General features: G+C 43.1%; 1 protein-coding gene across 1 annotated transcript in view; it reads right to left on the bottom strand.

The window, feature by feature from the left end:
* Nucleotides 1-20,449, bottom strand: part of SLC27A6 (solute carrier family 27 member 6) — a 541,371-nt gene extending 520,922 nt beyond the window's left edge. The window contains exon 1 of the mRNA XM_086961119.1: nt 19,472-20,449. Within this exon, the coding sequence (XP_086817245.1) occupies nt 19,472-19,952 (481 nt within the window). The 5' untranslated portion in view covers nt 19,953-20,449. The remainder of the gene's footprint in view (nt 1-19,471) is intronic.
* Between the last annotated feature and the right edge of the window lie 1,428 nt (nt 20,450-21,877).

Here is a 21,877-nt window from a genome sequence, read left to right as displayed (position 1 = left end):
CCCGTTTAAAACTCGCGTACATACCCTGTTAGCTTAGTCGAGCTGGAAGGAAATGAATCCGTGGCTCCGTGTATCCGTGGCCAGCCTCTCGTCTGGAACCGCGTTATGGAATGCGGAAGCAGAGGAAGAGGCTCGGAGCGGGTGTATTCATATCCTAGCAACCCGAGCGCCTACGTCATGGCGTCGTCAGGGTTGCTAGGTAACAGGCCGTGCTCGCGTCTCCGCTTCTGATAGAAGGCCCATGAAGTTACGTAGTGAACCCTGATTTTGTCGGCATGTGCAACGTGATAGGTTCTAATGCACAATAAACAGATGGGCTTTAAAATGTTTCTCAAGACAGTGCATTATTTTTTACATAGAGCATGATTACCCGTGTGCTCGTTTCAGGAATGAATCAAAAGGCTGGCAACTGGCGCCTTGAAATTACTATATGAATCCACATGTCAGGTTATTTTTATATTGGTTATTTTGCAGGTAGAAGGTCAAAATAAAGTGACTGATACAGACAATAAACAATACAACAAATGACATGTAAACATGTATAAACGATTGTACCTAATACATAGTGTGAGGATATGGCATACATTAAAAAATATTATACCAGCTGCACAATGCACGAACATAGTGTATGTGTTAAGCATACATTTAAACAATTATACCAGCTACATAATGTAACAAAGTATTGGCAAGGGTGTGTAGATTTGGCATACATCTAAACAACTATACCAGCTACAAAATGCCACAAAATGTTTGCAAAGGTGTATGGAATTACTAGCATATCTTTGAACAAATTAGCTAGCTACATAGTGCATTAATGTATTTACAACCTATGTAGTATACAGTGACTGAATTCATAGATGTGACTCACAGATTTAATATAGAGGGTTCAGCCATTATAGAGTGTTGCCATCTGTCTTGTTATTTCCTCATACTCATTGAGGCCCTTATTTACGGTATCAAAAGTGTGCATCCATTTGCACTCCCGGACACTTAGACAGTTAGAAAAGTTGCCACCTCTCACATTGACAGTGACCTTTTCTAACACCCACCATCTCAGACTTTCAGGTGAGTGATCAAATCTTGTGAAATGTTCAACCAGCGGAGCCCCTCGGACTTTACAGCGAATCCTGCTGCAGTGTTGTAGGATTCTGGTTTTGACTCTTTGGATAGTCTGACCTATATACCAAAAGTCACAGGGGCATGCAATCACATATATGACTCCAGTTGAATTACAATTAGTATGTTGTTTCATTATATGTGTATAGTTATTGTGAGTGCATGATTTAAGTTCTTCAGCTAATTGACATGCTTTGCACGAGCCACATTTGTGGTGGCCTAGTACAGGTGCCGTGTTCCATAAAGTGGACTGGGTATCCCTGGGTATCTTGGGTAACAATGATTGGACTACATAGTCCCTTACACTTCTTCCCTTTTTAAAGGCAAACATTGGTAGGGTCGTGACCCCTACATCATCCGCCACCAGATGACAGTGTGTATTTATTATTTTTTTAATTTCAGTGCTCTTGGTATTGAATGTGGTTACACATGTTATCCTTTCATCATTGGTATTCTTTTTAGTTTTTGGTTCTAACAGGAATTCTCTGTGACAAAACCAGGCTTTTTTTCTTGCCTTTTTTAATAGTTGTTGTGGATAACCTCTCTCCAAAAGGCGCTCCATGAGTGACATAGATTCATTAAAGAAATCCTCCTTGCGGGTACAGTTCCGACGCAATCTCAGGAACTGGCCAAAGGGTAGATTGTCCCTGAGATTGCGTGGATGATGGCTATTATACCGGAGTAGGGTATTCCTCTCACTGGGTTTTCTATAGAGGGTAGTGTGTAACACTCCCTCATCTTCCACTATATTAATGTCTAGAAAATTAATTTTGTTTTTACTATATTCCAAGGTAAACTGGATATCCTTGGAGCGTTTATTTAACCATGCATGAAATTCCATCAGGGTATTTTCGTCCCCTTCCCAAATCATCAGGACATCATCGATATATCGACGCCATGTCCTGATGTTTGTGAAATATGGATTTGTGTCATTATAGATGAATTCCCTTTCATATGCGTCCATGAAGAGTATGGCCAGGTCCGGTGCAAAACTTGCCCCCATGGCTACTCCTCGTGTCTGCACATAGTACTCTCCTTCAAAATAGAAGAAGTTCTTTCTCATAGCGATCTCAAGTAGATCCAAGATAAATTGAGTAGGTACCTGGCATGGTCTAGGGCGTTCATCCAGAACCCCTCTAATAACTTCAATAGCTGCTGATTAGAAAAGGTCACTGTCAATGTGAGAGGTGGCAACTTTTCTAACTGTCTAAGTGTCCGGGAGTGCAAATGGATGCACACTTTTGATACCGTAAATAAGGGCCTCAATGAGTATGAGGAACTAACAAGACAGATGGCAACACTCTATAATGGCTGAACCCTCTATATTAAATCTGTGAGTCACATAAATGGATGCACACTTTTGATACCGTAAATAAGGGCCTCAATGAGTATGAGGAAATAACAAGACAGATGGCAACACTCTATAATGGCTGAACCCTCTATATTAAATCTGTGAGTCACATCTATGAATTCAGTCACTGTATACTACATAGGTTGTAAATACATTAATGCACTATGTAGCTAGCTAATTTGTTCAAAGATATGCTAGTAATTCCATACACCTTTGCAAACATTTTGTGGCATTTTGTAGCTGGTATAGTTGTTTAGATGTATGCCAAATCTACACACCCTTGCCAATACTTTGTTACATTATGTAGCTGGTATAATTGTTTAAATGTATGCTTAACACATACCCTATGTTCGTGCATTGTGCAGCTGGTATAATATTTTTTAATGTATGCCATATCCTCACACTATGTATTAGGTACAATCGTTTATACATGTTTACATGTCATTTGTTGTATTGTTTATTGTCTGTATCAGTCACTTTATTTTGACCTTCTACCTGCAAAATAACCAATATAAAAATAACCTGACATGTGGATTCATATAGTAATTTCAAGGCGCCAGTTGCCAGCCTTTTGATTCATTCCTGAAACGAGCACACGGGTAATCATGCTCTATGTAAAAAATAATGCACTGTCTTGAGAAACATTTTAAAGCCCATCTGTTTATTGTGCATTAGAACCTATCACGTTGCACATGCCGACAAAATCAGGGTTCACTACGTAACTTCATGGGCCTTCTATCAGAAGAGGAGACGCGAGCACGGCCTGTTACCTAGCAACCCTGACGACGCCATGACGTAGGCGCTCGGGTTGCTAGGATATGAATACACCCGCTCCGAGCCTCTTCCTCTGCTTCCGCATTCCATAACGCGGTTCCAGACGAGAGGCTGGCCACGGATACACGGAGCCACAGATTCATTTCCTTCCAGCTCGACTAAGCTAACAGGGTATGTACGCGAGTTTTAAACGGGCATCCTAACCATTGCGTGGATCTCCCGACCCTTTCACTCGGGCAGCTCTCTAACCTAGAGACATTCTGTCTCTTCTTTTTCAGCATTTGATGCAAGTTTTGCGTGCAAATTAAATGGGCAACAGAATTACCAGCTAGTTGAACGCATTGGGTAAGTGACCACTGCATGACAATTTACAATAATCGGTGCATTTATCACCCCTTTTTTTTAAACCTTAATCTCCAATCTAAGACCAAGGATTTTTACTGATAAGCATTTAAACAGTGGTATTTAACTAGAATGGGTCTTGCCATTTATTGCCAATATTCAGGATTTCGTTTTGGTAAAAATTTTTCACTCAAGTGTGAATTAAGGTGTGTAGCACTAATGGCTACCTATTTTTCTTCTCTTCATTCCGCAGTATAACTTTGGATACTGATACACTCGGAGTGCGGACCAATTGTCGCACTTTTGTATTGTAAAGGCACCACGGAAGGGTGAGTGCTTTTTCATAAAGGTCACTAGTGGACCCTTTTGATACTATACAGTTATACTTAGCCCCGCCATTTATCTATCATTACAGGTGCCCTACGAAATTTTAACTTGACGTGCACTCTGAGAGATATTCCCCCATTTCCACCGTCCTGATGAAGACCCGTTGTTGAGGACTTGAACCACCCACTACATGGTTGGGTCGAAACGTCGACGACACTCCCCTTTGGGAGCCTGTACCTACTGACCCCCGCCCCTTGTCTACCCCCATTCCTTTGTCTGGCGATCCCATTGCCAGTGGTTCAGGTGAAGGACCAAGGAATTGTAAATAGCATTCTGCAAAGTAAAAAAGAATTATTTTTTACAAGCATTACGTAGGACAGGCTCAATGTTCTTCTTTGTATAAATGACTCACACTGTTCTTTCTGATCTTTCTTGATCATTCACTTGAGCACACACTTTATCTTTCTCTGTGCACGTTCTCCCCTCTTTTTAAGAAAATGCTTTTTACTTCATGATTTATGTAAATATATGTATATAATTGCATTGATAGTCTATACGTTGACATATGTTACATTAAACTAACTATCCTGATTTGATTCCTCTTTTTGGTTTTATTAATCCATGGGCATCTGTTGTAAAGGATTTTTGAGGCTGTGGGCTAGTATTGTTCTATACTACTAAGACGACCGATTTAGTCGCATCGTGGAGTTAGTCAACTGGATTAAGTACTATGATTTTTTCTTAATGATAAATTTATGTTGAGGACCAATTGTTGTCTATACTGCTGAATACCCAGGTCCTTGGACTTTAGTGGGTCAACCCCTGTTATATAACAGTCTAATTTTCCTTTGTCACGGTGTGTCCTATATATTGGCACGCTTTGGGCGCACATATACTTTTGGTAACTGTGGGTATCCTTTTCCCATTCATTTTCATTTCTCTTCTTGGTGAGGTTTTTTCTTTGCTTGATATACTTTATGACCTATTGGTGAAGGTATTTTGTGTTAAGACTTGGCTCCCCATTGTATGGGGACTATAATTGGGTACATATTTATTGTTACAGCCCTGAAGTCATTGGGTAATGTCCCTTGACGAAACACGTGTTGGCGTTTGGCTGTTGTGTACTGTACCAAGACTGTACTGCTGTATCCACAAGTCTTCATGAACATCCATGGACTAAGAAAATAAAAATAAGGATTTTTCATACTTTGGATGCACGGATATGGACAATTATTTATGAATAGATATTATCTGTAATACTCACAGATAGGTGTACTTTGTGCTCAGGGAATCCTCTGTGTTTGTCTGAATGTGTTTTGTTATCACCTGTGCTTTGCTGACCATTCATTTTGTGGATTATAATTAAGGAGGTATGTAGTGTTGCGGGACGAAGGGTGTTTTGTAACACAACCCCATCTTCCCCCGACATTTGATTTATCCCAGTAGTCACCGGACCAAGAGCTTAAAATAAGTGGGCAGGACTGCGCATCAGCAGCTCTGTGCCAGACCCGCAGCAAAGTGTCCCTCATCATTTTCAGCCTGTGTGCAGTGTTCACGGGCCAGGCTGTGTCACCCGAACACAACTGACAGCAGGAGAGGTGAGGACTGTGGGGGTGAGTGTCTGAAAAGTTTCAGCGCTCCGTCCATCATCTCTTTGTGTTTGTGACCGCTTCAGTTCTACCTGCAGCCATGGCAATGGCAGAAGACAACTAGTAGATTGAACCAGAGCGCTCGATCTGTGAAGCGAGAATACAGGCTGGTGAAAGAGAGGTGATTTTCATACAACACTTCAGATAATACAATTATGGGTTGGAGAGGGAGTTTGCAGCTAAGAAGAGAACAGATGATTATTAAGGGAGAAGCTTGGCATGGTGCATGCAGCATTACAAGGCTGAAAAAGCAGGTAAATGCATTTGAAGAACATCATAGGCAGCTAAGGACAGATAACACAGGTCATACTTAGCAAAAGGGGACAAGATCATAGCGGTCTCAGGTTGTGGCAAACCAGGGGACTATAGCGAGACAGCTTAGCGAATTATGCCAAGATAAGAGATCTGTGTCATAAAAAGGAGTCTTGTCAGGTCCTCCAACAAGATGCACAGCCAAAATTATATTTGTCCTAAATTTCTACTATTTTATTGTATTTTTATTCCAGTAGTATTCAATGTTTAATCCAATAATTTTTCATACTCAGTCCTTCCATTTCCATATGTGTTTAACCATCTTTTCACAAGTGCCTCTTAAGGCTTTTCTTAGCAGCACTACAGGGTTAAAAATTCCTCATGATGCTTGCTCCTTACATGATACCCAATGCATTTCAGGAGAATTCCCTTTAACAGAGGTAACTACAATGTAAAATGGTGAGAAAACACCAATCAGTACTATCAATTAAATAAGTGAGCTGCCACCTGTAAGGTTTGATGCAACCTGGGAACACCAGGCAGAAGGGATGGAGAGGTTTGGTGCAACCCTCCCGACAGTAATAATAATAATAATAATAATAATAATAATAAACATTTATAGAGCGCCTGGTTACACTAAGCCAGCGTGTCCCAACGCTATGGTGCGGCTAGTAACAGTTAGGCGGACAGACCCCTCGCTCTAAGCCTCAGAAGCAGTTCCCCTCCTCCTGTAGCTTGAGGGGAAGAGATGAGTTTACAATTGTTTCCGAAACAGTTGTTCAGAGGTCTCCAGTCGCATTCTTGTTGGGAGTCTGTTCCATTGTTGAGCTGCCTGGACCCGAAAAGAGCGTCCCCCCCATCCGGGCTCTTCTGATATTGGGGACCTTAACCATCCCTGTCCCAGTAGATCTCAGTTGGCGCACCGGTACATAAGGGTTCAGCAGGTCATGAAGATATTCGGGCCCCTTCCTCTGCATAATACAGGGACTAATCAGTAAGGTTTTAAAAATCACTCGCTCTTTGAACGGGAGCCAGTGTAATGATTCAAGGGCTTTCTTAATGTCGCTCTTTTGGGCAACATCAGGACCATCCGGGCAGCCGCATTTTGTGTACGCTGAAGCAGAGTGATACATCTACCGTTAGCTCCCAGGTATAGGGCATTCCCATAGTCCAGCCTCGATGTAATAAGGGCATCGACCAGGGTTTTTCTGGCCGACATTGGTAATAAATCCAGCGTCTTACGTAAACTTCTCAGAATACCAAAGCACTGTCCTGCCACGCGCCTAGTATGATACTCAAAGGAGATTGTATTGTGTAGCCAGATGCCCAGATTTCTTACTTGTTCACTGGGAGAAGGTTGTGGCCCCACCTCCTGTGGCCACCATGCTGATGTCCACACAGACTGTGTTTTCTCCACTATCAGCACTTCCGTCTTACTTCCGTTTAGTTTTAAACAGTTATTAGCCATCCAGGCCGCTACTTCCTGGAGGCACGTAGAGAAATTAGTGGCTGCTACCTCGTTGGGTTGAGTGAGAGATACCACGAGTAAAGGATGAGAAGACCGAAAGGCAAACAACCTTTCAACGCTAGGAAGGTTGATTGCCAAACACTCGAAGAGAGTATGAGGAATGGAGAGTGCAGAATCTGATGGGGTGATCAGTGATAAGGAAGTACTGGAACTGAACCTTGAGGAAGAAGAGGAGGGATGAGTTTTCACCTGAAACTCACACAATTTAAGATGATTCGGAACATCAATCATAGGGTAACAACAAATCGATTGGTAACCAATCAAAATGAGCAATATAAAACTTTACATTGACATTGTGATGCAAGGTTCATTTCCATTGGCTAAGCAGAGGTTCCTGTTGAAGATGGCTGCATGCAATGCTTGTTTGTTGCGGCGTTTTCTCAGTTTTCCATGTGGGTGGCAAAATAGCCTCAGGGAACATAGCTGCCTGAACGAACATGCATGCAAAGGTGGAAAGGAACACTGAACGCGCATGACCTATGGGATACAGTAAGTAGGAAGTGACATAAAAGCTGGCATAAAATGGCACCTAGAGAGATTGATTGAATGTCTAAGTACAAATCAGTGGCCAAGCTGGGGTTAGGCAGCTGATCAACTGCAAGGTAATCTTAAAAACATATGCAATTCTATAGGAGCTACTGGCGTAGCAAATAATAAGGCAACGCCAATAGCTCATACTTTTAGTAATACAAGACCTATTGTATTGCAAATGCGCTTAGAAGCTAAAGTGTGATTGCAGCAATTGCTACAAAAGTAAACAAATCGAAAAGAAATGCAGCTGCATGCTTTTGTCCCTACTTACTTACTTTTGTTACAATTGCGGCACCCGCGCTTTAGCTTTAAACATTATAAGCTAAAGCAAGGATAGAGTGATTTTAAGAAAAGTAAAGCAATAGAAAGTAAGAAAAAATGGTGTGGGGATGCATTTTTTTCTATTTATTTATGTATTTTGGAAGCAATCGCAGCACCTGTGCTTTAGCTTAAGATGTTTAAAGCTAAAGCGCAGGTGCCACCATTGCTACAAAAGTACACAAATAAGAAAAGAAAGGACCGCCAAGTCACATTGATTAAAAAAAAAAAACGTTTGCGGAGAGTGTGTCCTGCCTGCAACAGCAGGCAAGAGAAAGTTTTGAGAAAATAGTGCTCAGAGACTGTAATTAAAACATCTAGAGTAACATAATATGTAACGGGGCACTCCTCATGGGAGATGACAACAAGAGAAAAAGCAGTACTAGGCATGGCCTACTAAGCCTATGACCAATGAAAAGCCACCATTTCAGAGGACAGTAACAGGAGCTAACTAAAAAGATGGGTGGAGCTTAATGACTATATCCTGAACAAAGCATGTCTAGAAGAGACAGCAAAAGCAATGCCTAGGCTAGACCTAAAAGGGGTCCAGAAAAGGAACACAAGAGCGTAATAGGGCAAGAGAAGGAGCAGGGGCATTATCTGCAAAGAGAGCAGAGCACTGCCTTTGTTTTAAGCCACATCAGAAATCCCTATAGGTATAATCACAAATATGCGAAAAGTGGAGAAAAGAACCCAGATCTGCAATGTTTCGGGGAAACATCAGGGTTTTTCAAGTTAACTAAGGACAAGTAAGAGGCTTGCTACAACAGCCTGGCATCAAGGGCTATTACACCAAGTAATATTGATAAATTAGAGATTTTACCCAAAGAGACATTGGAATGGCAGTTTAAAGAATATTTTCGACTTGATTCTCAGGGGCTTAGGCAATGGAGGTTTGAGGAGAATTTGAGGTCAACAAAAGAAATGCCACAGGCGGTAAAGGAAAATTTGTGCAAGGAGGTGGTGGAAGAGAAAATAGCAGGTCTTTTCTGTTATTGGCTATTACAATATCTCATGGTATCCCATTGGGAGCTGTTACAAAAAAGGCTACGGAAGAATTTAGGATGATACATCATTTGCCGTTGCATAACTTTTTTTTTTCTAAGCAGTAAATTGGACACAGAAAATGAAAAAACCATATTATCACTGAGTATATTGCAAGAACTAGTCGAGCTGGTGGAGGAAGGGGTTTCAGGAAAGAAATTGCAGCTGAGGCAGGTTCAGAAGTTGCGGAGACATTCAAACTTTGCCAGTAGATTAGTGAGGGCTGGTAGATCCTTTCAGTGAAAGTGTCAGTGAGAGTAAATCAAAAAGTGTGTGTCTTATGTTCATACAAAATTTTAATGGAGAGGCTATGTGGTCTTTGGATTTGGACATTACTTGGAACATTTAGATCTTTTCCCATGAGGCCGGTTCTGGTGGTCTTTGTTCTTTTTTGGGAAGGAAGGTGGTGTTCGGAGTTGCCCAAGAGGTGATTGGAGGAAGGCAGAAGTATTGCGTTTTTGTAGTTCTTCCCCTTGGTGATGGCACTTTCTTGTGGAGTAGGGAGCTAGCCAACCTTCAACGTGGACAGCAAGACTGTGGTCGCAATGAGGAATGGTCAGAAAGCAAGAGACAAAAGGTTGCTGATTATGCAAGTGTTTCATGCTATCCTTTCTGGTGTTTAATTAGATATTTAGAGCTAAGCATGTGCCAGGTGTGGACAATAACATTGCAGACGATTTATCTTGTTCGCAGTGGTAGAGATTCTATAGTTTGTCACCAGGAGAACATACGCATTAGACGGAAGTACCAGAAGAGGTCTGGTAGTTGGGCAAATGAGGATGATAGCTTTTTTGGAGAATTCAATTGCGGTGTGTACCAGGGCAGCTTATGGACAGGCATGAGCAGAATTTTGTTTAGCTGTGCAGGTTGAGGAGGTCAGGATCCAGTGGGCATGAAAGATTTTGGGAAGACGTGGTGCACTTTATTTTAGCTAACATTTTGAAAGGAATTTCAGCTTCAACAATTGTGGGCAAGTTGTCAGGTTGCACTCTATGGCAAGATCGGGGGCATGAGTGTACAAAAGGAGAGTTGGGTAAGAGAAGGATGCAGTCTTAGGCTAAAGAGAAAAGAGGCAGGTAGGATAAGGAACCCATAACTATGCATCATATGGTGTGTTAGTAAAAGGTTTGCATTCTTTTTTTTAGTTTTAAAGAGCTGGTATTTTAATGGAGTATTTTAACACCTTGGCTGCTATGGGTTTTCCCCTCCTGTGCTGAAATTGCTTGAATACTATAGTTTCATGACATGGTCAGCTCGTCATAAGCACAGCTCAACCGTGCCTCATGACGAGCTGACCTTGTCATGAGCATGGAAGGGGTTAAGGTTATTCTTTAGAGCTTTTGGAATTTCTGAACTAATGGAAATCAGGAGAGACAAGGCATTGGCAAATTCAAAAGGTTTCCCCTTTGCAAGAGCTAGTGGCTTTGTCAATGTGTTTTAGCAATATTGTACACCAATGTGGCTGCTGTTAGCATGGCTAAAGGTTAGTGACAGAGGAGAGGGGCATAGAATGGAATGGCAAAGAGTGGAGTGACAGAAAGTGTCATGTATTGAACGGGCATAGTGTGGACTCTCGTAGAGTGGTCTACAGTGGAGTAACGCAGTGAGGTGGACTGGTGTAGACTGCACTGGCAGAGTATCATGGCATGGAGTTCAGTGGCATTGAATTCAGCAGCACAGAATGCAGTGGTGTAGATTAGAGTGGTGCATAGTAGAGTACAGTGGCTCAGAGGGAGTGGTATAAAGTGTAGTTGGGCATAGTATAGACGTAGAATGAAGTGGTGTAGAGAGGAGTAGTGCAGATTAGAGTCGCTGAGAGTGCAGTGTTGCAAAGTATAGTGTAGTGACATGGAACAGAGTGGCATAGAGAGGAGTGGCATAGAGTACAGTGATGTAAAGTATAGTACAGAGGCACAGAGTGCAGCTTTGTAACATGCTGTGGTGCAGAATACAGTGGTTAAGAGTAGAGTGGTGTATACAGCAGTGGCATAAAGTGGAGTGGCACAGTGGAATAGCGTTGCATAGAGTGCAGTGGTGTAGAGTAGACTGTTTCAGAGTAGAGTGGAGTGGCATACAGTGGAGTGATTGAGGGTAAAGCACAATTGCGTACAGTGGGATAGAGTGTAATGGCGTAGAGTAAAGTGGTGTAGAGTGCAGTGGACTAGAGTGCAGTGGTGCAGAGTAGATTAGTGTGGCCTGGGCTGGAATGGTGTAGAGTGCAGTGGGGAAGAGAGCTGGGGTGTAGAGCAGAGTGGTGACAAGTGCATTTGTGTAGAGTAGAGTAGTACAGGGTAGAGTAGAGAGGTGTAGAGTGCAGTGGCACCGAATGGAATGCTGCAGAGTGAAATGGTGTGCAGTGGTGCAAAGTGGAGTGGTGCAGAGTAAAGTGCAGAGTAGAGTGCAGAGGCAGAGAATGCAGTGGTTTGGAGTAAAGTGTAGTAGTGCAGAGTGCAGTGCCACAGAGTTCAATGGTATGGTGTACAGAGGAACGGTGCAGCGTAGAGTATGCCTGGTGTGGTGGCACACTGCAATTACAGACAGCACATTTTCTATTGAAATTACAATTATATTAGCACAAACATACAGTTTTACTACTAAAACTATACAGCGCACAAACGAAAATATGTGGAAATTGCATCACCTCAGATCATATTAAAATATTTGTTTCCAACACAATTCAGAAATAACAAAAAATGTGCTTCATTTGTGTTCCTGATTCTGATATATTCTGAAATACTTACATAGTTAATTTACATAATGCTGTGTGTTAGAGAAAAACTATTTCCTACCCCAGTATCCAGAAAGATTGTCAAATAAATCCTCTCACTTTGAAGTCAGAAAAAGAAAAGTTAACAAGGGCCCTTGGAAGACAGCACCTAACGTATGACCTCCGTCTTTGAATGCACAGCAAAGGTGACGAGATAAGAACAAGATTTATAGGCCTGTTTACAGAAGGGAATACTCAGAAGGATAAGACAGCTCCTGACATTTGACCTCGGTCTCTGAATGCCCAGCAAAGATGAAGAAGTGAGAAAAAGATTTAAAGGCCTGTTTACAGAAAACAAGTTCTGGAAGAATACCCTAGACATGGTTTAGGCAGCGGCAGCCATACTTATTCTATCCTTCCGGGTCCGCGAAGGATCATGGGAGACATCTCCCGTGATCCTTCGCGGACCCGGAAGTTCGCGTTCTGCGACGTGGACGCAGTATCCAAACAACTAAGGCCACCACTTAGAGCTCCGTGCCCCGACCCTTGCAGGCGGGAGCACTCTACTTCAGGACACGGAAGCCTGAGCCCAGAAGAGAGAGCCAGGCAGTCCTTTCAACAGTGGGACAAAAAAAACACAATAAAAAATTGTTTTTACGTCGGGGGAAATTTATACCACATGCGCTCTGAATAAAGAGAGACTATGGTCCTGATGAGAACTCCCTAACAACGCGAGTTCGAAACGCGTAGACTATCAAAAGCCGAAAGGATAGAATAAGTCAAAGAAAACTGAAAAATAATAGGCTGTTCTGATAAAAGCAAAAAATACTGATGGCTTTGCTGTGATTAATAGAAATTCCAGCGTTTTATTTTTACTTATAAATCTATGTTGTCTGTGGTTGTATGAGAGGGGTATGACTGAAGGTTTGAATGATCTCTTTTGAAATGTATATAATGTCTTGCTGAATTGTTGTTTGAATTAATGTAATTGTCGTGTACATAAGGTCTCAAAAAATGAAACATTTGATAAAACTAAAGAAACTAAACTCAACAGCAAAAAAGCATTGAGTCAAATAAAAATGACTGAAATCAAATACGAGTACAAAGCATATTGTTTAATTCAGATCTTTTGATATATGATTTTGCCTAATTGATTAGCAGCATTTGCACCTCTTTATATTTACTAGTAGCTTGTGGCTAAGCTGTGCTGTTGGGAGCCCAGACCCAGTGGTGGTTTTTCCCTCTGATGACCAACATTTTAAGTTGTTTAGCATCCCAGGGTCCTCCTAAATCATGGGGGATCTGTAATAATGGTCCCAATTTTTAAAAAAGGGGATAGGTCAGACCCAAAATGTTATCGGCCCATCTCATTAAATGGCTGCACTTGCAAACTGATGGGCAGGGTCATATTGGAGCGGTTGGAGGCCTGGGTAACCGACAGCGGGAAATGTTCGGATGTATAATACCGTTTCAGGAGGGATCTGGGAACCATCGAACAATGTCTTAATCTGCACCTTGTTATAAGCAAGTACACAATAGCCAAGCCTGGATCTCTCTACCTCGGGTTTATGGACCTTTCGTCAGCTTTTGACTGGGTGCAGAGGGGGAGACTATGGAAAAAGATATTGAACTTGGGCATTGACCCATCCATAGTCCACATTTTAGCCAAAGTGCATCAAGATGCGACTGGGAGGGTCAGATGTGGAGTGGGCGGGGAACTCTGTTCCCATAAAAATGAATTGTGGTGTTCAACAAGGCTGTGTCCTTGCCCCCTTTATATTTTGTTATCCATCAACGAATTAGAATGTTACATTAACCATGGGAATGTGGAAGCTCCCAGGATAGGTACCTGAAATCTCCTGGCATTACTTTAGGCAGATGATTGTGTCTTAATGTCTAGAACTTTTTTTTTTTTAACAGAGTTTTATATAGCGCGAACTTGACCCGGTATCGGGTTTCAGAGTGCTTTACATAGCACCAGTTGCGTTTAATGAGGACACATTCATTTTTGTTAGGCATGGGGAGATTAAGTGATTTGCCTTGAATCCCAGGATGTTCAGCGTCATTGCAGAGACTCGAACCTGGTTCCCCAGATTCAAGGTCAACTGCCCTAGCCGTTTAGCCAACTCCTCTAGTGTGGGTTTGCAGAAGGTTGTGACCAGGCTTAATGATTTTATGAACAGACTGGGTTTTAAGACCAAAATAGGAAAATCTTACACCATGGTGGTGGGTAAATACCCCACCATTTTAAAATCGTGTTTTATTAAAAATGAAAAGCTGTCCTATGTCCCTACTTTTTCTTATATGGGAATCTCTTTTGACCAGAAAAGCACCTGGCACCTCCTAGTTGAAATAAGGATTAGTAGTTTCAATCAAAACCTGGAGGCGGTATTCAGATTTACGAAAAAGCTAGGCTCAAGACCGATTAATAGAATAATTAACATCTATAAGGCTCGCTCGTGTTCTGTCACTTTGTACGGGACTGGAGTATGGTTTTCCTGTAACCCGGTGGGACTACAAAGAGCTGAGAACACCTTCATGAGACGCTTTTTGAAAGTCCTCCATAGTCCTCCTGCTAATGTCCGTCACAGCAAACTTGGCCTGATCTCTTTGTCTTTCAGTATACAAATAGCACCGACTTTACTGTGGCACTCCATCTGGGTGATGGAAGAACCAGCCCTTAATCATGCAATTATCTTAGATTGTTGTAAACTGGACTACATTTCGAAGATACCTTGGCTCAGCTATATAAAAAACAGTTAGAGTCACTGGAGTTGGTGGACTGTTTTCATAATCCAGCTAATATTGCCAAGATACCAAAAGCAAAACTGAAAAAGGATCTAACCTGTCTAAAATCAACTACAAAAAAAATTAGAGATGGTAAAAAAAATTTTTTAAAAGAGCGTCTCAGAACACTCGCTTAGTACGCTCTTCAGGTGTTGAGCGGTATCTCTTTTTATTTTAGTCATACCAAGTTGTTTCATCTCATTAGATTTAGGTTTAGTATTTCGCATCTTTTGGTCTCCTATCTCCGCAAAGCTTATTGTGATGCCAAACTAGCTCTGTGCGATTCCTAGTCCACTCAGAGCAAGCTCCAATTCCTTTTATTTGTCAACTTTACATTAAGCCAAGGCGTGATTTTATCATGCCTCTCCTAAAGTTTTTAAACATTAGGAAGTGTCTGCCAGCTTTATATCATCTCCATCTTTTAAATGTTGAATTCACCCGTCTAAATTATTTATAGATGCATCTCTTCTTCTGTTCGTTTGCGTGATATTGTTGGGAAATGATTTTATTTGTTTTAACGATTCATCATTGGATCCTATTGCCCACGGGACAGGGGTTTGTTATGAACTCATCATACCCTGTCCCTAGTTTATGTTGCTATTGCGTAGAAATTTTAATTTATTGATTATGACTATAACATTCTGATTATGAATTATCACTGCTGTGAAACACATCATTCATTGTCTGCATCACTTTTTTTTAAATTCATATTTTAAATGTTTTTTAGGATGCATTCTTTCATGGCTGGAAGTCAGCCGAATAAAGATATTTTGACTGACTGACTTATAAAAAGCTTGAAATCTGAACCTGAATCTGATCCTTAGGGGAGAGGAGTTGGCCTAACGGCTAGGGCGGTTGACCTCCGATCTGGGGAACCAGGTTTGAATCTCGGCAATGACGCTGAACATGATTCTGGGCAAATCACTTAATCTCCCCGTGCCTAACAAAAATGAATGCGTCCTCATGTATCGCAAATGGTGCTATGTAAAGCGCTCGGACACCCGATGCCAGGTCAAGTTTGCACTATATAAAACTCAGTCAAAAAAAATGTAAACTATATATGTGGCGGACAATCTTCCATGTGATTTTGAGCCACAATCATAAGAATTATGCTTGTGCTTGATTCAAAACAATTAATATGAGATTTACAATGATTGAAACATTGTTCAACTTATTTTTTCTTTGTTCTAGGTAGTAGCAACATCAAGACATGGCAATATTTTCATTTTGGGTTACTGAACACTTGTTTCATTAAGTGGGTACCAGAGTATGAATGAATGAATACACTTGTAAAGCGCATGGCTACCAAAGGCCTCCCAGCGCTAGAGACAAAGCCATCAAACAGTCAAGCGATCAGGAAGTTCTAGAGAACAGCAGAGTCTTCAGCTATTTGCGGAAAGAGAGATGATTGGCCTCGAGGCGGATATGATCTGGGAGCGGATTACAGCATTTGGCCGTGATGAGGGAAAAAGGACGTCCCCCATTCAGAGCTCGGTATACTTTAGGAACTATTGCTAGATGTTTTTTCTCAGAGCGCAAAGATCTTTTAGGGAGGTAAGGGGAGAAAATGGATTGAAGAATCGGAGGGGCCTTAGCTGAGAGTGCCTTATGGGCAATACACAAAGCCTTGAACTGGATTCTCTCAGCCACTGGAAGCCAATGCAGGGATATAATGTAAGATTTAGCCGATTCATGCTTGTGAACCTGCATCAGAAGTCGCGCCGCACAGTTTTTAATCATTTGCAATTTTTTAATGGTTGTGGCTGGAGACCCTAGGTAAAGCACATTGGCATCATAATCAAGCCTCGAGAGGATAAACGCTTGCACCCAAAGTTTCCCTGCAGAATACGGCAAAAGTGGAAGATCCTTCCTGATCATTTTTAGGATGCCATAGCAGGTACCTGCCACCCTGCGCGCCTGTTCCTTAAAGTTCAGGCTGTGGTCCAGCCACACCCCAAGACTTTTTATTTGAGTTTTGGGGGTAGGCAACACCCCTAAACATTTAGGCCAAAGGACGCTGATGTCCATATTAGTGGTCTTACCCAAGAGCATCAGCTCAGTTTTGGCAGCATTCAGCTTTAGGAAGGAGTCATCCATCCACGCGGAGATCACTTCAAAGCAGCTGGCTAAATTGCTCTTAACATTGTCCAGACTGTTGAGGGACACAATCAGCTGAGTATCATCAGCGTAGGAAATTATGTTAACCCCAAAGGGTTTATCCACCTCGGCCAGAGGGCGCAGATAGACATTAAAGAGTGTGGGGCTCAGGGAGAAGCCCTGCAGCACCCCACATCGTAATGGCATTCTTTTGGAGCTAACGTTGCCCTCAAAGACCTGGAATGACCGGTCTACCAGGAAAGACTCAAGCCATTTGAGTAAAATTCCTGTCACCCCAATCGCTCTTAAGTCTTGTAATCAGAAGTTGGTGATTAACAGTGTCGAAGTCCACACTGAGGTTGAGCAATATGATAACTGCGGACCCGCCAAAAATGTTCCTGGCTTCTTCGACCACAGCTACAAGGCTGTCTCCGTGCCTTGTTGGGGTCTAAAGCCCGTTTGAGATTGGTGAAGACGTTTGTTCACCTCCAAAAATGTGGAGAGAACGGAATTAACATATTTTTCGCATATCTTTGAAATCCCTGGTAGGAGTGAAATAGGCCGGTCGTTTGCCAACACTTCAAGGTCAAGGGGGGGTTTCTTCAGTAGGGCTCTGACCATAGCTCACTTCCATGAGGACGGAACAATCCCCGAGGACAGCAAAATGATGATGAGATCCAAAATAATTGGGACAACAGAGTCAAAGACCCAATTGAGAGTCATGAGGGATGCAACATCACTTGGGGAGCCAGATTTCAGCTACTCCATGTAGGTTTTTAAAGAATTCATATCCATAAGAGGGGTAGTCTCAATGAGAGGCTCTACGGGGGTAGTTACAGAAGCTGATAAGGGAGGAAAGGTGAAATAGACGTCATCAATTTTCTTATGGAAAAAATGTGTCAGCTTCGTGCAGCGTCCTAAGATGTCCTCCGCCAGCAATGGGGGCGCAGGGGGTTTGAGAAGGGATTTCACAATTTTGAAAATGTCACGGGGGAGTTCAAAGCGGAGGTAATCTTTTCTCCATAATACTCAGCTTGGGCAGTTCTAATTTCTTCCTTATAGGCTTTAATGGCTTCTCTATATTTAATTTTCTCCGCACTCGAAAAGTCCCTTCTCCAACTTCTCTCCAGGCGTTTGCATAATTGATTCTGTTCTCGGAGTTGGGGAGGGGGGGGGGGGGGGGGAGGGGGGGTACCACGCCCAAACTCACATGAACGTTCAAGAAAACCCAGGGCTTTTGAACTCAAATATGTAGGGGTAAACAAAACAGGGTCAATTGTTGCAGTAGTTGTCAAATTTAGCAATAGTATGGCCTTACCCAGATCTGTTATTAATTTAGTTAGGTGAAAAAGAACTGGTGCAGCTTTTGAGATTAGGTTTGATAAAAGCAATGAAAAGTTATTTATGAAAGATTGGGAGGTTTGATGAGGGGCATTCATCTTTTGGACAGCACCGATTCCCAGAAGAGATTGGCGAGATGCATTAAAATATAACACGGTTGGGAAAACCAAGCAGAAAGTTACCAGAGAGGTGGATGGTTTTTGCCAGGCTAGATGTATTGAACTGATCGAGCACAGTGTTATTACAAAAGAGGACTTCACTTTATTCGTCAGAATGATGTACATTTGCCGTTTCTTGGTAACGAGTTTTACTTTGTGGAAATGAGGGGCAAGCTAGCTAATAACCTTGTTGTACGGCATCGGCGTTGAGGTTTTTGAAGAACAGGTTGTTCCTAGTGTTAGATTGCATGGGCTACTGGAGCACAGCCAGCTGGCAAATAATGAAAAATACGAAATAAGGAGGGGGGGTGCCTGAATTCGGCATTTTCCTGGTTAGCAGGCAGACACAGTCCTCAGGCACTAGGCTGGATGAGTTGGGGTACTTGCCGGGAGGTCGTTGGCAGATGGTGCATAGGGGAGCAATATTGGGTCAGGTGTGGGATGAGTTGAATAAAAGGGGAGGATGCTGAATATTTGTATTGTTTGGTTAGGGGGGGGGGTTCATGTTGGGGGAATTTAATATGCTGTTCAAAAGTATTACTTAGGCGGGCTTTGCTATAAGACGTATTTAACTGTGAAGTTCTGCTGCCTATCTGTCCTCATAAAGTGGCATTTTGCTCCTACAAGTGTACTGGTAGTTTTGCAGCGTTCCGAAAGACACAGTGAACGGGGAAAATGAAAGCCATTCATAGAATGCAGAGTACTGTTATGGTTAACACACGACACGTGACCACGTGACAGCTGTAAACACTGTCAGATGACGATGAGTGTAACGTTGACATGTTGTGAAATGAATGCATGTGATCTTAAACAAATCTAGGGGACATTTGAGCTCAAAATCATTAACAGAGGAACTCTCGCAGAATCCGAAACACAAGTTCAGGATGTACTGAGCGATCTACTTCAGGACTCCTGGCTTTTAGTCAAGTATTTGAATACAGGAAATTTAACATAAATGTGTAAATTGCTGAAGGCGAAAGTACAAATCCCAGAATGCGAAGTGCTTTGGCAAAGCGTCTGGGCTAACTAGCGGTTTCACATAGCATTAAAGCTACTTAACATCTCCATTGCTTTGTATAAAGAAACTTCAATTTTCTTAAACTAGGTCTATGGTTTTGAAGTCACTTGCGGAAGTTACATCATACGTACCTGCCCCCGCCACAAGCGCCGAGGCACCACAGCTGTTGAAACAATGCAGCAGCGACCTGGAGCGGACGTTCACATTGAGGAAGGCCACGGTGCAGCCCAGCTTGGCCAGCCCCAGCCAGACGTGCACAAAGTCGGGCTCGTTGCTCATGAGCAGGGCCACAGTGTCCCCTTTCTTGAACGACGCATGGCGGAGAAAGACCTGGGCTACCCGGCTGCTCCTGCGGTCCACTTGCCGGTAGGTGTGGCTCTGCCCTTCGAAAATCAGGAAAGTCTTGTCGGGCACCCTCTCTGCCACGGCCAGGAAGCGGTCCAGGACAGTCTCCACCCGACCTCTGCGCTTGTAGAGCTCCACGCGCAGCCCGCTGCGGAGCACCTTCAGCAGGTAGCCCAGGTCCAGCCAGAAGTAGGGGAAGAAGAGCCGCTGCACGAGGTGCAGGGCCAGCAGCGCCGCCGCGCAAGCGGAGAGAGCGGCCAGAAGCATGGGTGCAGCCGCTGAGAGCAGGGGCCGCCAGAAGGGGTGCAGTCTGAGTCTCACCACTCGATGAGCAGCATCAGCCTAGCACGGAACTTGGCGCACCTGGAATTAACGACTTTGGGGTCAGATGAGGGAAGACAAAAAGCAGTCCTACAAAAAATGGGCGCGTGTTCCTATTCGGATAGCACACGCTTGCAGCAGCACTAGTGAGCTTCAGTCCAAAAGTGACGCGCTGGTGCTAGCCCTTTAACGAAAAGCAAAACACGCCAGGCGTCGGCTTCCCGCGCTCTCTCGCGCCTGTAACAGTAGATCGTGGGTCTCTCAGTACTGAATGGGCGTTTTCATGTGTGCGATCTGCCTTCTCTCAGCGGGGTGCACCTTACGGTAGAAGATTTCAGCTGATGAGAGTTGAAAAGAAAACAAAACGGGATGTTCTCTAACTTGCATCTTTGCCCCGTCCCTCCACCCCAGAATCACCGCCCTCCAACAAACAGCCGATCAGTGTCCCTGCCTGCTGGCCCCTCCTCCAGCATGCTCATCCGATCTGATACACACAGCACACGCCTACAAGGTCTGCGTTTGTCAAACTAACAATCACAGTTTTATTTTCTTTGCATTCTCCCTCTGCTCGATATATTTCCGGCAAGCCTTCATTGGCTAGGCAGCGGCCAGGGATCCAGCACGGGTGTGTTTAACACTCGTTCATTTGCGTGCTTTCACGTAGACAGCCACTGTGTCCACTTAGTACATTACATCAAACTTTACTCCCCTCCGACGAAGGTCTTGCCTGGGAAAGGTGGTCTTCTGCACCCTATCACGGATTTATTAAGTACTTTTAAGCTGAACCACGGCTTTTATATGTTTACATTTTATTTTTGTTGGTAGACATCGCCCACCGGCAGCTGTAGCTCTTTGCGGTCGAAGATATATTGTTGCCAATCCATTAAAACATAAATAGATAATGGACATTAGGGGAGCTCCTTGCTCGTAATTGGACGGCTTTCTTGTCTTTCTAATGTTTCTGCTTCCTATTCAGTAGCTTTTGTTTTCTGCTAAATCTTTCTTTGTCCCGTGTAGTGATGTAACATCTACCTTTTTGGACTCGGCTGCGTCCAGTCCCCATTGTTCCGTTTACTTAGAACGTTCGGGACGCGCTGTTCCATTGGCGACAGTTGGTGTTTGGCTGGCTTTGATTGAACACGCTCCTATGTTTCCTCTGAGGAACTTACTGGTGAATAAACGTCTGTTCCTGTAACGCTTTGGTGTCCGGTGTCATTACTACATTTTTGGCAAAGAGGATGGGATCCTGGATTAACATGGAGTACCGTTTGCATGGACTGGATGTGGAGTGGATGAAAGACTTTAGAATGCGTTGGTCATGGTTGATGTCCACTCTAAGTGGCTCATTGTGCATTTCATGCGAGAAGTCCCCACCCATAGTACCATTGAGAAACTCAAAGTCGTTTTCCAAGAGGAGGGTCTTCCTTGTGTCCTCATCATGGACAATGGGAATCAATTGGTATCCAAAGAAATGCCCCGGTTACTTACCTGTAATCTTCATCACTCTGAGTCCTAGTCTTCCTCGCCACAGCAATTATCAATGAGCATTCTTCTCCTACAGAAATTCCAAGCAAAAGTTAACATACTAGTCTCTCTATCCCTCCAATATGGCCCCCAGTGGCAACCAACAATCATATAAAAGGATACAAGATCCACATCACGACCTGACACTCAAAGCCGGATACATGAAGCCACAACAGAGGCCCGTGAGGGAAGGGAAACTATACTGTGGTGCAGAAGACTAGGACTCTGAGTAATGAAGATTACCAGTAAGTATCGGGGCATTACCTCCTCCTCGTCTTCCTCACCACAGTAGTTATCAATGAGCAGATACCAAAGGAACATCAGCTTCATGGATAGGAAACATAGCC

This window comes from Lissotriton vulgaris, chromosome 3_1 (genome assembly GCF_964263255.1).
Source record: "Lissotriton vulgaris chromosome 3_1, aLisVul1.2, whole genome shotgun sequence".
In the NCBI taxonomy this organism is placed as follows: Eukaryota; Metazoa; Chordata; class Amphibia; order Caudata; family Salamandridae; genus Lissotriton; species Lissotriton vulgaris.
This window is presented reverse-complemented; position numbering and strand designations above follow the sequence as displayed.